This window comes from Nothoprocta perdicaria, unplaced genomic scaffold, assembly GCF_003342845.1.
Source record: "Nothoprocta perdicaria isolate Ctin4 unplaced genomic scaffold, notPer1 scaffold_334, whole genome shotgun sequence".
Lineage (NCBI taxonomy): Eukaryota > Metazoa > Chordata > Aves > Tinamiformes > Tinamidae > Nothoprocta > Nothoprocta perdicaria.
The window spans coordinates 483,227-501,288 of NW_020455571.1; the positions used below are offsets into that span (position 1 = coordinate 483,227).

The window sequence follows — 18,062 nt, forward strand, 5'->3', positions numbered from 1 at the left end:
CATCTCAGGCYAGTGTGAGATTATGGGAGAGATACAGGCAGAAGTTGTGGGAGAGAACTTAATGCCATAGTGTGAGAAGGATCATTTCTCTTGAAACTGAGGGCCCCAGGGCTCCCAGTGAATTAAATAATTTGCAAACACAGGCATGATATTTGTAGGCTTAGAGTTGGAGTCATTGGAGGAGGAGTGGCTGATGCACCAAATGGTTTTGCTGATATTCAAAGCGACCTCAACAGACTGGAGAAGTGGATGGAGAGGAATTTCATGAACCTTATCAAAGGAAAATGCAGTGTCCTGTATCTGGGGAGGAAAAACCCCATGCAGCAGTATGTGTTGGAGGTCAAGCAGCTGGGAAGCAACATTGCAGAGAAGGACCTGGTAGTCCTGAAGTTGTGGAGTCTTCATCCTTGGAGATACTCAACCCCCAATTAGATATTGTGCTGGGTAACCTGCTGTAGCTAACCCTGCTAGAGCAGGAGAGTTAAAGCACCTCATCCCCAGAGGTCTCTGCCAGTATCACCTACTGGGTGATACTGTGAGCTCGCTCTAACTTGCCCCTGTGTTTCCTGCATCTCAGGTGGTGGTGGTCCTCAACTCACATGTGCAGCTGCTTGGAGCAACAACTGGGTTACTGCCTTTCTCAACCCACTTTGTGAGACACAGATTTCCTGCAGATGTCAGTTCTCATGAAGCTGTTCTGTCACCCCCAGGTTGTGAAGGAAGACCTCCAGGACCATCCAGGATGGCATGAGGCGGCAGCTGGTGATGAGGGGATGTGCCCGCGCCCTCTCTGACCTGCTCGCCCAGCCAGTGCCCGCGGCACCTCTCGCCTGGCACGTTGGCCGCTGCTCGTCTCTGCCGCGCGCCGCGGTCCTGCTGCTCCGCTCCGCCTGCTTGCCTCGCCATGGGAGGATGCTTCTCCAAGCCCAAGCCCGGTGAGTGCTCCCCGGCGCTCTGCTCCTGCCGCCYGGCAGCTCCGCAGCCGCAGACTGAAGTAGGTCAGCCATGCGGAGGTCTCCGCGGGAGCCGCCCGTGGAGAATGTTAATTCTCGGCTCCYGCGGGGAGGATTACGGACCTCTTAATCCCCCCAGAATTCCTTTGCACATTCACTCACATGCAAGGAATTGGGCAAGGGCTTTAGGGGAGCTTTTGGGGGACGAGATGCAGTGAACTGGAGCCACAGTGCGCAGCRGGAGGAAAGCAAGCTGGGCAGGGGACTCAGTCACGCTACGAGTCAAGGGCAAGCGTTCTCTTCAAAGCTGTTCTGAACTCAAATCCAAAATAATAAGCGCATTTCCCACTTAATTTGTCCTCAGTGTCTCATCTGCTGTGATTCCCAGCACTGCTTTGCAGCCCCATCCAGAGAAGCCGTGCGTGATCTTCCCCAACCTCCCTGCAATATTTGCTGCACTCCCTCCCGTGTCTGAGCCTCCTCTCCCTCTCACACAGCTCCTGGCCTGTGGCTTGATCCACTTAATGACCTTTCCTGCTTCTGTTTGGGTGCCACTTTCTGCCTCTTCTCAGTTCTCAGGGAGGTAACTGGTTCCCTCATGCTCTGGCATGAGTTTGTGTGATATCTACCCTAGTGCAGATACTRGTAACTCTTTCTCAAGAGCCTTCTTGATGCCGTGACTTTGCAGTCACTGACAAGTCCTGAATTTTGCCCCTGTTGGAAGGGAGAAAGACCATCTACCTGGTTGCTTTGGCCTTGGGCACCTGGATCTCAGGGGCGCTCCCTTCTGCAGACCCCTGCAGTGTACTTCAGACGTCCCCTCCTTACAGCTCTGCCCTATGGGCTCCCTGCTCCCGTTCTGGGCTCTTCCTCTTGGCATGTCCTCTCAGGACAGGCTCAGAGACCCAGTAGGTTTGGTGGTGCGACCCAGGTGAGGTTTGCAAGGCCTCAGGTACCCAACAAATGGGGTCCTCTGGGCTGCCCCTTCTTGGCAAGGCCCTGGCACCCAAGCTGTCTTTGAGTCTGGGACACAGGGTGGTTTCTGAGACACAAAGAAGAAAGGAAAGTTGGGCTTCTGGGATGTTCACCCATCCTGTGGTGATTTTGCTAGTTATAATAGTGCCCCGATGCATGGGATGCTGTGGCCAAATACCTGAACTACAAGTTTTCCTTTATGGAAAAGCCACACTGCTTTATGTCCTTGTTTGAAGTATTTAGGGAGTGAAAACACATCCAGGAATAAATGTCATCACTGACTAAACCTGTAGCAAACTCYCCTGGCAGTTCCTTTTTACTTTGTATACTGTCAGCAAAAGTCTGTTTTATCTTAGGCCGGTGCAGGAATAAGAGCTCCGCAGGCACATTTCCTGTAGCGCATATTTTCATGTAGAGCTGTATTTGCAGAGCAGGCAAATGCCTGAAAATGCCCTACTGCAATGTAACACCCTGTCTGTAACTCTGCTTTTGATTAGTGCTTTTCAAAAGCTTTTGACAAGCCTTTCCCCAGCGCCTTGTTTGCACACCATTGGCTGGAAGTGCTTCATCTCCGTGATTATAAAACTTCCAAATGCAGKAAGATAAACAGAGATGCATTTGCAGCTACTGCCCGCTCTGGCCAAGAGGTTTCACAACCTTTTTGTAATATTTGCCATTTACTTTTCTTGCAGGAACAGTAAACTGTAAGGCTAAATAGTGGACATGGCTATTTCTTAAAATCCTTCTGTCTCCCTGTACAAATGAGAAGGATGGGCAGGGGCCACATGGAGCCATCATCTCTCTCAACAAGGTCTTGATGTGAAGGGAATATTTTAGATGTCAATGAGGTCAATAGGCCTTAACTTACTCAGTTATGTTCAAAAGACRTGTGTAAGGTTCTAATCTGCTTCCATCTTGTTGTTCCAAGAGAGACCCTCGGTCTCTCTGAATATCCTCTGCATTTCTCAAGGTAACCTTGAAATCGCACACATGTTACTGCATTCTAGAAGGACCTTCTGCTGAACAGATAACCAGTACAAGTGTGACTGTTGCTGCAGAACCCTACCCTGTTCTGATATTTAAGCGTTTAGTTCAAAGCTGATTTTCAAGTACTGGCATCATCTTTTGTTCTCTCTGGTGGTGCAATCACGAGTCCAGGCGCTATTCTGAAGGCCTCATTCTCAATCTGTGCATATTTTTTTTTCCCATTTTCATCAGGGTGCATGGTGTATACGTGAAGAAGTTTGCGTTGCCATCTGGCACACTGTGTTGGGATCACAGCTCCGTTCCAGCAGGAGAGGCAGTGCATGCCAAGGTTTTAGGTGCAGGGGCTCGTCGTGCACCAGCACCCGCATAGGAGACTATTCTGTGTTAGCTGCTGTGATTGCTTGCTGGCCTTCCTGCAACTTCTTTCATTACTGATCTCTTTTCTAGAGGCTGTTCAGAGCAGTTCACAGACTATTCATTACCAAAAGTCCTCCTTCTGGTGTAGTTAAGGTTGTCTGGGGCATGTTATCCTTCCAGAATGTAAAATTAGGTGAAATTTGTAAAACCTGCAAATGGAGAGCTGTGGTTTACAGGAATGCAGTATAAACACTGCAGTGGAAATCCCAGAATTAGAAGATGGGCCTGTGAAATACGTTTAATTATTTTTCTGTGCACTTTTCTCTAGGGTTAGAGTTTGACCACTAGACAGGGTAAACAGTGGTCTATGGCCCATATGGCCTTTCCAAATATATCTGAGCATAAGAACGTGTCTGGCTGTAAGCAGGGAATGTGGATCTTGTTCCTTGCAGTTTTTATATATATATAAAAAATGTGTGTATATATATATATATATAATGTGTATATATATATATATATATTTGTGTGTGTATGTGGCAACATACATGTTGCCTCAAGAGGTTTGTGAATCCTTCTGAGCTTTGCTCCACCAGGGCGGTCATGACTTGGTTGGCAGACCCTGTGACCTTCCAGACTCCGTTTTCTTGTGAGTCCATTCTTTGCTGAAATTGGCATCTGGAAAGACAGGGCAGAAGCAGGTACATTTGACCTCCATTTTTTTCCATCAACTTCACCATTTTTTTAATAAGAAATGCTTCTCGGTCTCTTTCAGGCCACTAAAAGTAGTTGTCATTTAGATTTTAAGGGTCAATGTAACTAACTGACTAAAGATGAGGACTGTTATGGGACTTCTGAGGGACCTCTTGTGGGTCATGCACTTTGAGTGGACCTGAAAGATGTCAGGACTGTGGAATCCTGGCAGGGAGAAGGGAGAGATCCCAAATATGGCCCACAGTGACATTTTTTTCTATACTGGGTGCAAAAAATAATTTTATTTTGGAATATGTTTCTGTTGGAATTGAGTTTCCTTTGATTTTGTTTGGTTGTCCCAGGTGCTTCCTGGGGCTCAAGTTACAAATTCTGCATGAAACCATTCTTGGATACGGAGGTCCCTGGAGCAGCACTGGGCACCCAGGCACCCTTCTCCCAGTGAACATCTCTATCCACCAGCCTGGGGTGGTTGCTCACAGCTTCTCCCACTCACTAGGCTGCAACCTCAGGGCTCAGGTACAGGGCTAAAAGTGGCTTTGCATTGTCCCAGGCAAGAGATTGAAAGGAATAATGTTTAAGAATGAATTAATTTGCCTGAGGTATAATGGAGTTTTAATGAGCAGCCCCCAGGTTTTAATGATTACCAGCTGTAGGAGAAAACACATGAAAACATCATGTTTGTAGCGTGAAGGGAAACAGAGAGCCAGTTGGGATACAGAAGGGGCTGCCCAGTGTCGGGACGAGGTTTCTGGACGTGTGTCTAGGTAGCCCAGCAGCACTGGRCTATTCTATTTGAGACCTCACTCAGGGTTTCCAAAGACTGAGAGTTGTCAGGGCTGTGTGAGATGCACATTGCTGTACAGTATTAGCATCTGCAAATAAAATAACCTAACCTGGTTTTGCATATTCTTATAAAATACTTGCACTGCTGACCTGCTGCTAATGTGCTTCCTATATATGTATGTGCCTAAATGCGCACATATGCACACAGACAGCAGCAGATTCAAATGCATGTGCCTAATATGTCCCAAACAATTCACTTTTTAAGCTATGAAACCTCTTTTAGTGGGTTATTGAAGACTAGCAAAGGAGYGTGTTGAGCGCGGCTGCCTCACGCCAGGTGACTTGGAAAGTTAAACTTGTTTTTATAGATGTCTTWCATGTAAGCCTCATTTTCCTGATCAGAATAGAGACAGATTCCTGCATAAACTCAGGTGCACCGAGCCCTGGGTTCCAGAAGGGATCGGCACATGGGGTTGCAGGTCCTTGGCCAGAGAGCCACCCCACATGAGGAGGAGGAGGAGGAGGCAAGGGATGCTGGTGGTACAGAGCGGAGCCAGGGCAGCGGGTCAGGGAGAGAGGAGTAGGAGCTGCCCTGCACAGAGACAACAGGGGACAAGTGGGGCTGAAATGGGAGGAGGGATAAGAATTTATGCTTTTTGATTTTTTTTTCATCTTTATTCATGGAGACCCCTACACCCAAGGGTAGGAATTACCTAATTCAAGCATAGTTTGAAAACTGTTGAGAATAACAGCTCAAGTGACAGCTTTGGGTGTTTGTTCCATGCACAAGGCATTTACCAGCAGCAACATCATTACTAGGGCTTGAATCCACTGGRTTTGCCAGTCCCAGCCTGGTTCCTTCGTGTGCAGTGATGTCCTATGACAGTGACACCATGACTTGGTGGCATCTTGGGCAGACTCAGAGGAAGGTGCTGCTCAAGGGCGCTTCATTTTGATGCAAACCAAGATGCCCTGTTTTGATGCTGGCTTTTTAACGGCGCCAGTCTCGCCTGTGACGCACTATGTCTGCAATCCGCTCTTAGCACGGTTGCATTTCCTTAAGGCTGTCTTTGGATAGTTCCCCAATCAAGCATCTAATCACATCAAATGATTCCCGTGCTTCTTTGACTGCAAGTGGAATAAATTGATGTTGATTATATTCCATAATTGTGTCCTGCAAAATCCATGTCTGGATTCCAGATGTTTWAGGAAAACATTGCTTATTAAAAACAGCCATTTTGCTGGCCACCCTCTGAGAGCCRTGTTGCATCACCAAAGCTTGGGTAGAGCTCGAGGAAGAAATTTGCTCGCAGCAAAGGTTTTCTTGTTCTCAGCGTGCAGAGCTGGGTGTATTTGCAGTAGCTGCCGCAGCTCGGACACAATAACGCAGCAGAAGTTCACGTCTGCTGCCCCTTCCTTTGGTGCACCCGTGTGTACCCCTGATGATGGGTACACAGAAAAGTGCTTCAGGAGATCAGAGCGTATCCTGCCTYTGCCTGGTTTCGGTGCCAGGATTCGCAGCTTCAGCAGAAAGCCGTTCCCTCTCCCACGCTGCCAGGCTGTGGAGAGCAGGGAAGTTGCGTCTGCGGCTCTCTGGGAGCCCAGGTACGTGCCCAGGGGGGTTCATTTGCCCAGTCTAACCAGGCATGATTAAAAACATCATTGTCAAGTGAAATCTGCTTTAAAGCACGTTACAGCACTGGGCTCTGACCTCTCTCGGCAGCGGGTTCCACGGCGGGCGCCGTGCTGGGGCCGAAGGGCAGCAGCTGCTGGCGGCCGTGGAAGGCATCGCGGTGCAAGCATCGCAGCGAGCAGCCCTCGGAGCTGCGAACTTCAGCCCTTTCCACTCCCAGGGGAGGGAAAAAGCAGCTTCCTCTTGAAGAGGAGACCGGCTGCGTGTCCCCAGGGGCAGAGCYGGCGCCAGGGGAGCCCGCGCAGCCCCTCGTGCAGCCCCTCATGSGGGGACAGAGCGCGCAGGGCGGCACGGAGATGGGCTTGGAAAAGGATGGCCACCCTCTGCGGCAGAGCACCGGCTCCTCACCGGTGCYGTGCGCCTCGCAGCCGTCACTGCAGTGACGACATCTCCTCCTCCCAACCTCTGGCACCCTCATTTGACATTGGGTTTTGTGTGTCTATTTTATGCCCACTGGGCACTGATTGATTTCCCTTTCCGTCCTCTTATGTTTGTCATCCTCATCATTGGTCCTCTGACCACTATGAGGTCACTTCATGGGGGAGGWAGGCTCCTCATCCACTCCCGAGTGTCCTCCTCCTCCCAGGCTGCCTGCAGGGTGTCACCGCCTTGCAGGATGCTACTCCAAATGCCACCTCTTGGACAGGGGGCTCATTTTGTAGAGTTCCTCCTTGCTGCTTGCCTTGGCTTGCACCATGACCTTTTGGCCATCATGCCTTTCTGCTGCTGTTCTGCTTTCCCTGGAGTCATCTGCAATGTTTTGGGAGGCAGGCATGGCCACACATCAGCAGTGAATCTTCACAGGTGCATCAGAAGACATGATAATCCTGGGCGATGTATCAGCCTTTGGCTCAGGAGAAATAGCGGGCTCTTGTGTGGTTGACCCCTTCTCCTCTCCTAGCCTTCGCGTTGCCCGAGGTTCCTCCTCACATGTTGGGAGATCTCCCTTTGGGGAGCTGGACTGATGAGTTGAAGGATCTTGAGGGATGGCAGATATGGGGGCCCAAGCGCAGGGATGGAGATGTGCTCCGGGCTGTGGACAAGTTGCTGCTGTCGCTGCTTGCTGAGCGGGCATTGCCTGGTGTCCACAAGGGGAGATTCCTCCCCACTGCCTCCAAAGCAGCTTAGGCAGAAAGTGGGAGCGYGCACCCCTATTCCTGAGGAATGTGCGTGGTGAAAGTATTTCCTGTTTCCACCAAGCAGTGTTGTGAATGTCAGTTTATGCAGAGATTGTGGTTATCGCTGGACAAAACCTAAAGATGRGGAGGATTATGACTAGTTTAAGGAAAAATTTACTATTATCTTTTTGTGGAAACAGATTGTCAAGAAAAAAAAATGCAATAGTGAAACATAGTGGCTTCTGCTAGTTGAATTTTTGCCRCGTGTTCCCAGCAGGTCCTGCAGGTTGCCTTCTGTTCTCAGATTAAGGATGGAGGCGCTGTCATTCYTCTAGTGGATTGCACTTTTCTGCTTACATTTCTGTCTTGTAGCTAAAGATCTTTCCTTGTCTTTGCTAGCTCARGGGTTTGCTACCACAGTGCCCTCTCGTAGACCTGTCAGGCCRGGTGAGTCGTCTGCTCTTGCTCTCAGTGTCTCCTGGATTGCCTTCTCTGCTAGGATGTCTCAGCCACTGCTTTTCTCCTGTCCCAATTGAATGACTTTTCTTCTTTCTCCTTTGCATTTGTCGTCCTCTAGATTCTTTTCCAGGCAACTAGCATTTTAGGACTTGAAATAAATATTGTGCTGCARTAGGCGAAGCTGAAAGTACTTTGACCTTTTCTCTTGAGGTGGCAGCACAGTGAGCAGGGCTCTTCATGCTCTTTGGGGTCACACTATTCCCTTCTCCTTGCTTTTTTTAATACGTTGCTTTTGTGGGATTTAATTTTCATCTCCCGCCTAGCCTTTCCTCTTCATGACCTTTACAAGACTGGCAAAGCTAAATAATATCCTATTTGCTTGGGATGCTTCCTCCAGCTCTTGGTAATTATCTTCTGACTCACTATAAAGCTCCCCTGGTGTTTATAATAAATATTAATAAGTTTAGTTTCATGAAGTCCCCAGGAGATAAAGTGATCTTTTATCCTTGTTTTATAGATGTGCACCCCAAATACAGTGTTTAAAGTCAAATCTGTCATCTAGCATGTCTATGTTTAGATGCTAGACCTGGATTTTTCCAAAGCCCTGGCCTGTGCGGTTATTGTCCACAATCCCCGTGGCATTTCGGGCCACCCAGGCAGTGCTCAGACTCAGGATATCTAGTCATTCTCCAAGGAACCTGTTGATGAGCAGGACCATTAAGGGCCAGTTCTGGACATTTGCAAGTAAATTGTTTAACCTCAAATAGAAGCCCTGTGAGAGAAAATCCAGGTCTCTGGAGCAGTTTTCATTAATCTGAAATTGTCCTTTCTTGTGCTGCAATAGCCTCTTCATTTGAAGCAAGTTTTCCAGCTTCTGCAAGAACTGAGATGAGACCTCATGTGSACCATCTGCCTCTGCTAGTCCTTCATCCAGTCTGTTGTCATCCGTCGCTGTACAAGAGCTGCAGGGCATAGGTTCAGTCTTCCCTCCAGTGCATGCACACAGGGAGCTTGAATGTCCACTGCTCCAGCAGTGCTATCTGGCAATTCCTGTGTGTCCATCCCTTGGGAAGTGCTGCCCGAGCAGAGGCTGAGATGCCTTCACCACACTTCTCTTGCCAGGAGAAGGGAGCATGCTCCAGCAGACCCAGACACTTCATTACTTCACTGTCAAGCCTACCCCTTTCTGGCCCAGGTGGCCCCATCGCAGTGGGGGCTCCTCTGCTTTCTATGTGCCCCTCTAAAGCAGGTTTGACTCTTCGGCCTCTGTCCAAGTCTTCTGACCTCAAGGCCTGATCCCCCAGTTTCATCCTAGGTATTTTCCTATCTTTTCCCTTCAGACTCCCATAGTCTTGTATCCAGCATACTCAGGGGAATTCCCTTAGTTTGTGTTTCTCATGTCATGAAGACTTTTATTTAGTTGCACTTGCTATAGCTGAAGTTCCTCTTACTTCGTGTAACACAAGTTGAAGTTGTTTCATGTTTGTTGGTGTATCCCACTGCAGTCTCCGGTCTCCCCMTGCTCCTGCTAGTCTCCAAGCACTTTCTGTTTTCAAGTGTGGCTTGGTTCTCAAACAGAGGAATGTTTCTGAGTGTCTTTATTACTGTTGCTGTGTCTTCACTCTGCTTAGGTCACRTTGGCCACGTTGCTTCATCACTGATTCTGAAATGGTTGCGCAGGTGTTGCGGCATGTGAGAGGGCAGAGACCCGCTGGCTCTGGTTTCCATCTCCCTCCCTGACTGCACAGATTGCTGTGTTGGGGTGAGAAGCCAGATCCGACATGTTGAGAAGAGAGCTGCACACGTAGTGTAGAGCCTCAAAGGGTCCATGAAACAAATTTCTGTGGATAACACAGATCAGAGCCAGGTGCCTTTGGCCAGTGCTACTTTTAGGGTGTTGGCGTGCTGGAATCTCAGCAGTCTGTGCCAGCTTGCAGTCGGTTCGAGTCCCACCTCAGCGGTACAGAGCAGCTCTCACGTGTTGCTGAGCTCTGCACTTCCTCAGCAGCTCTCTGTGCCCAGAGTCCTCCACGTGTGCTGGCCTAGTCAGCGTCGTGTTGCTCRGCCTGATCCCCACCATCCCCACAGCTCTGTTGATGTGAGAGGCACCCACCAGCCCTTCCTTTCCAGGTCCTCACTGCTGTCCAGAGATTTCCTATTTGCCCCAGTGATGAGGAAAAAGGTTGGTGCTGTCCCTGCCTGTCTGCAGCACTGCCCATTTCCCTCTCACCCTCTGTTCTTCCTGGCCCACATACAAGCTATTCTGATGGGTCTTCTGATCCTGACTCACAGGTCCCTGAGGTACCTGTGACCTGTGAGCRCAGGAGGACCCTAAGCAACTGATGTGTTCTGGGAGAGAAGCAAGAACAGGAGGAAAATCTATGAGGAAGAGTGATGGGGGCAACTCTCCATGCGATGTTCCAGTCGCATGCGACGTTAACATTTTAAATATCAGTTCTTATTAATTGATCTGTACCATACAGCTTTGGCTCTTCTGGTTAATTATGATAACAAGCAATACAAGAATTTTTTGATGTCTGTTTGAACCCTACAGGCCTAGGCACTGCTGACATCTGATTATCTAAACCAGTATTCCATTAAAAAAGGCAGGAGTTTTGACTGATGGATTGTTTTCCACCAGTTACTAATGCCTCCTTGCAAGAAGAGGTACTTTATGCATGCAAAGGTGCATGACAGAGGAAGAACTGTGGGATAATGGACTCTGTAATCAAGTCAAGCTTGAGATTAAATTCCCAAGCAAGCCAACAAAAACGTCAATTCTCCTGGCATGTGTCATCCCCTTTAGAACTTCAAGGAAGCCAGGAGAGGCAGAATGACAGCAAAGCCTCCTGCTCCATTTTAATGAAGATTTCTGTTTGTTCCTGCAGTTGAAGTGAAAATAGAAGTTGTGATACCTGAGAAGGAGAGAAGCAAGGAAGAGATGTCACCCAATGGGAAAGCCAGCCCACTTGTTTACAAAGTCAATGGGACTGCCCGGCATTATCATCTTGAGGAACATCCCATTGCCAGCAATCCCTACCACAATCCCAAGGATGTGGTGGAGGCCTCTGTGTGCCATGTGAAGGACCTAGAGAATGGACAGTAAGTGCCTAAAATCTTTACCAGAAACCTGTAAAAACTCTGGAGGCCTTAAAACCCAAACTGAACCCATTATCTTGTTCCTTACATCTTCTGATAATGGTAGTTTAATTTAGGATTTTTTTTTYCCCTCATATTAATAAAATATCATAACAGGTGAGTGACAGCTTCTGTTTTATACCAGAATGCCTACCATTATTTTGCAGACTGCTCTGTCTGCCATGGGGCTCTACTTAGAAAGCCCGCATGGTCTGTAGCATTCCTTCCCAGCAGTGTCTGTCTAGTTTGCTGTAGACAATCCTGTTGATTGGTTTTATATTTAGCGTTCTAGACTTAGTATCTTTACAAAACACCACAAGCAGAACAACCATTCATCAAGCTGTTGGAATAAATCAGGTACAGCAATGCAAGTCATTCTGAGCTTGTTTTTCTAGTTAAACATATTTTGTTTTTAACAGACTTTGTGCAATCTCTTCTGCAGCCCATGGGGAAGTTTTGGTGATCCAGCTTGCGCTGGTGACCGACAGGGTCTGGGTGAGAGGTTGAGGTCAGGAGTCAGTTATGATCTGAACTGCAAGGAAAACATAGTGGATGTAGGACAGTGGTGGGGAAATTATGGGTAGCCCTCTATGAACTGCTCATGTGAGCGGTGATACGAAGGTAGGGGAACACAACCTCAGGATGAGGACAGGCACTAGGGCTGCCTCATAGCTGGAATGAAGCAAAAAAAAGGGGGAGACTGTCTTGGGAAATAGTAATTGCATAATGCAAGTCCTGAAGGTTAATCTGCTGTACTCAGTTTCCAGTGACAGGATGGAGCCAAATGGCTCCTGTCATCACAGCAAGTTTTCTTAGGTGCAGGTTCTGCTGACCTTGTGTTTGGTCCTGGTTACTAAAAGGGTGTATTCGGCTTTGTTGCTTCTGTACAAGTGTGTTGGAAAACTAGGGCTTAGATAAATACATTGAGTTATTAGWGCACTGTAAAGTATACAATATAGTAGATTAAAACAGCCTCGTCTACACTGGTGCTCAGAGAGAAGATGAAAAGTGATTTGACTGTAATATGTAAGAATATACCTACAGAAAGCATCTCCTATAGCAGGCAAAAGCTAAAGCACGAGCTAGCAGCTTGAGCCAGTCTGGCAAAGGGACTCACATGCAGTTAACCACTGAAGAACTTACCAAGTGCTACAGGGGATTTTCCATCAGTCAGCAATTCTAAATTGGGTTTGGCTCTTTTTCTAATAGATTCAATCTCGTCCAAACGAGAGGTAAYGGTGAGAAGATTCTGTGGCTTGTGTAAGCAGTGGGCCAGAGAGGAGGAGCACCAGGTGTACAAAGAAAGCTTAGTGTTTCCTCGCCTCGTTCACAGAGGTCTTTCCCAGGTTAGAGCTGAGTTTTAGCTAGTGCTTCCCAAGTGGAGACTGCAGCAGGACAGCAGGATGGCTTCTCAAGTGAGTAAATAGYTCAACTGGGAACATTCAGTATAAATTGCTGTCTCACTCACTGTCAGAATTAGCATGTCRTGAGGTGTCTTGCTTTCTATTGCTTTCACGGTGCCAGGTCTTGTTTTTGACTCTCAGATCATGCAGTTCCTTAAATAAGTTGTAAATTCTTTCCCTTATCTTTCTGTAAGACTATGGYTGTCATTTAACAAGAACCACGGGTTTTATTTGAAATACTGCACAGCTGAGGAATGCAGTAGGACTTGTAGTGGTTTATTCACATTGTGCTGACTGAAGGATGTCTAGGTGCCAAGTATCCTGCACAGGGAGAGAGCAGAGCTGCATTGCTTGGGCATAGAGGTGCCAGAGCAATTTGCTTGAAAAAGAATTGCTCCTGAGGGTAAGTCTGGTGAACTGTGCTGTTGTCTTGGCTTGAGGCAGCGAGGAATTTAAGAGTTTGCCTTCACTGTTGTGGGATCATTCATGTAGGTAAAGCAGGTGCATCCTTGAAGACTTGTTCAAGGAAGGTTTGGATGATCCAGGTGGCCAGGTGACCGCTGGTTTCACCTTCGAGTTACTGAGGGAGACAGTGGAGAGAGGTGCCTCTGTAGCCTGGAGGCAGGTAACAAGTCACCATGTTAGCCAAACAGAAATAAACTTGCTCTGTTGCACAAACAAGGTGAGTCCACTTCATCTGAAACCTTGAGACCTAGCATTTGTGTAGAGCATTCATGGCTTGTGCACGTCCAAAAGGTTTCCTGAGCACAAATTTCTTTGTGTGTCACCAGAGATGTCTACAGTAAATCATATACGCTAGGCCTGCTGTGCTGACGATCCACTTAGTGCTGTGGGAATAGTCAGGATAAACATCAGACTTTCCTGGGACAAAATTCTCTGGGTTAAAGAGAGGACACCTCTGTCTACCCAGGGAAAAGCAGATCCATGCAGCTCCATGTCCATTTCCTTGCAAGAGGAGGGACACCCCTTGTCTCCCCTCTGCATTCCTTGACTGTTGGCTGAGAGACTCTGCCCTAGGGAAATAGCTTCTGATAACCACATTGGGAAGAGGCTGAGCACCTTGCACAGCCGTGGAGATTGCACTGGTAGGCAGGTTGCATGGGGTGTTGTGGGCTCGTGGTTGCAAAGGGAGTAGCTTCATGGGGAGAAAAGGAGGTGAGAATAGGACACGTTGGAATGTGGGGCTGATGGAAGTAGTGAGAGAGCAGAGAGCTGGAGTAAATATCTCAGCAAAGTCYGTCTCACCTAACAATTCTTGGGTTGCCTGCACTGCTCCTATGATTAGAAATCTTCAGAACCCCCCCAGCAGAAATACACAGCTGCAGGGCAGGAGAAGGAGCGGGAACATGCAACAGAGTCCTGGTGCACCAGAGCCTTCTCCATCCAACTCTCTACCTATGGAGAGGAGAGCAATGGGCAGCCTCCAGGAAATGATCTGCTGATGCAGTTTGAAGGCATACATTTCACTGGGGAGTTAAACTGCCTCATTAGGTATCCTCGTTAGGGGCACTTCAGATATGAGAGATTCTTTGTTTAAATTTGTTATTTGTCTACAACCTACTCCAAAACATTTCTGTGTATGGTCTGTAGGGCTTGGAAAGACTTGCAAATAAAAATACTTGTTCTAGCTGCACAAAGTGTATGGCCAGCCAGYCTGAAGCGAGGACAGTGAGGGGGCACAGCTGGGCCCCACTGAAGGACAACCAGGCTGTTTGGTTAGGACCCAAGTGAAAATGAAAACGGTCTATTCCAGGCATCATCAACTGCTACCATCATCTGAGGTAAACTAAGATGAGAGGAAGGAACCAAAAGTTTCTTGGAATTTGATCAGAATTTGTTTTATTTTGAATGGTGTCCTCCAATGGTGATTTACAGATCAAYTCCTACTGTCTCACTCAAGCCGTATGAGGTAGAAAGGATTTTTGAAAGGGCCATTTTATTACATTATTAATCAGTAATTTGAGAGGTGGAGATGCTGTAGCAGCTTTTTCTGTCCTTGTAGATAGAATGACAAAGTCACACTTTTGGCCAGGGCTGTGATGACAAGAGCTTCAGCGTGGTTTGGCTTGTAGAGAAAGTCGGGTGAATACCCTCGAGTGTGTTTGTGTGGGAGGGTGGCTCAGAAGGTCTGAAAATAGCAAATTTTGTGTTTAAAGGATTCCTGCTGTGCTAATCACACTTAGGTCCAGATGATTCATTTAGGGCATCATTAGAAATAGTTGCAGGCTTTCAAAGAGCACTTGACTGTGTACTGGAGAACTGTGGTGCTGAAGTTCACGTGAATGCAAGTGTGGCTCTGCATGGAAAGAATAGCTGTAATGCCAAGTAAGGGCCAACAAAAGGAGGTTATTTTGTGAGCTTTAAAGAGCAAAAATTGCAGTGTTATCCATGGGGTCAAGTATAGGTATTTGCTGTCCTGAGATTTTTAACAGAAAAAAATGTGACATCCTTTGTGGACACCGTGACGTGATCAGAACCAGGGTCACCTTTATTTAAAAGAGCATGAGTSTGTAAAGCACTGAGATTTCAGCAGCCTCATGCTTAGTCGTGACCTTTTAACTTGGCACCTCCTCCTGTGTGTTGGAGGGGCAGCCCAGGCTTTGCCRGTGGACAGCAAATAGCAAGAGGAAGGCTCTGACATACCCTAAGTGTGGGAAGGAGCCTGAGATGCCTCTCCAGGGCACTACCCGATGTTCTGATTTCAGAAATGATGGCTTGGTGAACAGAGGTGTGATAAGGATTTGCTGAGCTACTGCAGCCCATCTCCTGCACCACGAAGAGATGTAATACCACCCTAAAAACAGTTTSGTTTCTAGCTCCTATAGGAACCCAGCAGGCACTTCCTAACCAGCTACCAACCCCTACTCAGGGGCCCTGGAGCTACCTCTTAGGAGAGTGCTGAGGGGAAAAAAACATACTGCCCGTAAGGTGGAGAAGCTGTCACTCTAGTAAGCCAGCTTTGGATCAAGCCTAGGTTGGAAGCAGCCCTGATGGACTTTCAGAATTGGTTATGTAACAGGAATGATTACTTTTCATTACTTAACAGGAATGAATGAATTCACTTTTCCTTGCTCTTTCTCTGCAGAATGCGAGAGGTGGACCTGGGCTGTGGGAAGGCTCTGCTGATAAAGGAGAATGGTGAATTCTATGCAATGGGGCACAAATGTCCTCACTATGGGGCTCCACTGGTGAAAGGTCAGTCTGTGTCACTTGGTATGAGATGAAGAACAGGAATCAAAATGTCTGCAAAAGACAACCCTATATTCATCCAGCTGAGCTGCCAGGGCATGGACCAGCTTTGGGCGGGCATCTTCTTGGTGAGGGAAACACATATTCATAAAGCTGACAGTGCAGAGGCTTCCTGAAAGCATTTTGCCTCAAGGTTGGTTTGCTTATGACACCGATTTGTCACTCCTCAATAGCAGGGCTGAAGTTTCCTTGAGTAACTTTGAAGAGACGGACTGCACTGGTATAATTGAAGTTGGCTCCCATTTGTTTCTTCAAGTGGGAGTGGAACCTTGTGTGAAACACAAGGAGTGTGAAACCACCCCAGCAGATTGTCTCCAAGAAAAGCTGTTATTTGTGAGGATTTACATGTTTTTTTCCTTATTGATTCTCTTCCACGGAAGTTAAAAAATTGTTAAAAAAGGAAAAAGAATCACCTTCTGGGTTTTATAGTTTTTCAGGCTGTTCAGTCTTGAACACAAACCCACAATCCACTGTGCATGAAATCCTGGTCACAGAGGAAGGARGAAGCCCTTTGCATTGATGAGATATTTTCAGTAACAAAGAGAAATGTCTCTGGTTTACTGATCAGAGTGGGATGGTATATAGTGGTTTASCACCTTGTCGCTTAGGAATATGCATTGTGGCACTTTTCCATGGCCTTCATGGGCTTCAAGCCAAATAGACTACTAGCCAAAACCCAGAGGAACAGGAGCAGGTGGTGTCAACCTGGCTATGTGCATGACAATCACCTCACTAAAACTGTGGTGCTTTGCTGAAGGGATGGTCTTTAGCAGAGAAGCTCTTCACTTAACAAGGGGTGCAGGTGCTTGCTGGTCTGAGGAGCTTGCTCTTTGGGAATCCGATCTGCTGATTGAAGAGTTTCTCATCTGTGTAAAGCAAGAACTAGTGGTGTTGACAGCTCTAGGTGGCATTCAGACAGGTCCAGAGCATGTCCAGGCTGGCCAAGCTGTCTCTTACAATCAAGATCTGAGATAGAGAAAAGGCTGCTGTGAAACAGAAAGTAGCCTTCCCTGGAGAAGAATGACAGGACAATTGCCTCAGCTTTTCAGAAGGTGTTTCTGTGATTTATCATATCCCTACTGAGTATGGTCCAAAGGACCACTTTCCAGACCAGTGCATCCTTCGGGATCCCCTCCTTGCACAGCCCTCCTAGCAGGAAGACTGCATTTAAATTGTCTTACTCGCAAGCTTGGTTAGACATCTCTGACTGGGGGTAGCAGCCAGATGGCAAGGATAGAGGATCCCCACACAGCTTTTCCTGGGGCAAAAAAAGATAAGAACCTACCCGCCTGCCTGAATCCTGCAGATCGATCCCTGAAATAGTGCCACTTATGCAGGAATCTTTCCTGGGCAGTCCAGGAAATGCTGTAAAAATAAGTATAGGGGCTTTGCTGCATCCCCAGGTGTGTTGAATGAAGAGGTTTGGCAATGTTGTACCTCAAGAAATGAAGGTGCAAACTTGGGACATACCCAGCATGGCAGCATTGTAGCAGGTCACTCTGCCTGGGAGAACTTTCCGGCACAAATTCCAAAGTCCAAAGTAGCAGCCTCTGAGCAAACACTTGGAGACATTTACAATGAGGCAAACATTCAGACACGACCTCTGCTTGCTTAGTGGGTCCAGACTCTGCTAGGTCAGGATCTGTTCTGGAATATGCTGGCACTAGTTAATTTATGCTTTAACTGAGGCAGCTGTTAGCTCAGGGTGATACCATTGCTCCTGAGGTGGAGTAGTACAGGGGACCATCCTTTGAGTGGTCAGGCTACATMAACAACTCTACTCAGATTGGGAATAAGCCTAGGAGCACTCCAGCACTGAGCCAGCAGGAGAGAGACCGCATCTCTGCCTCCCATGGGGTGGCCAGATCGTTGCAGATAGGTGTCAGGAGAGTCTAGGGAGAGGAGGCGGCAGCTACAGGGAGGTGCTAACTCTGCTCTACCATATTTCATGCAGGGGTTTTGTCCAAAGGAAGAGTCCGCTGTCCCTGGCATGGGGCTTGCTTCAACATCACCACTGGTGATATAGAGGACTTTCCTGGCTTGGACAGCTTACCCAGATTCCAGGTGAGGGTTTCTTTCTTGCAGCAAAGAGAATGTCTGTTTGTCTTGGTGTGAACAAGCTGTGAAGGTGTGGAGCAAACATTTCCTAAGCACATGGTGAGATGGCAAGTGGTGAGTGTATCGCCCATCCCTGCAGCTTCCATTGCCTTTCTGC

The 18,062-nt window shown here is 47.7% G+C and overlaps 1 protein-coding gene across 2 annotated transcripts in view; it reads left to right on the plus strand.

Moving 5' to 3' along the window:
- The first annotated feature begins 718 nt into the window (after positions 1-718).
- AIFM3 (apoptosis inducing factor, mitochondria associated 3) overlaps positions 719-18,062 on the plus strand; it is a 45,191-nt gene continuing 27,847 nt past the window's right edge. For both annotated transcript variants that reach the window (XM_026043672.1, XM_026043673.1), the window contains exons 1-4: positions 719-935; positions 10,925-11,138; positions 15,684-15,793; positions 17,802-17,911. In XM_026043672.1, the coding sequence (XP_025899457.1) occupies positions 905-935; positions 10,925-11,138; positions 15,684-15,793; positions 17,802-17,911 (465 nt within the window). In that variant the 5' untranslated portion in view covers positions 719-904. The remainder of the gene's footprint in view (positions 936-10,924; positions 11,139-15,683; positions 15,794-17,801; positions 17,912-18,062) is intronic.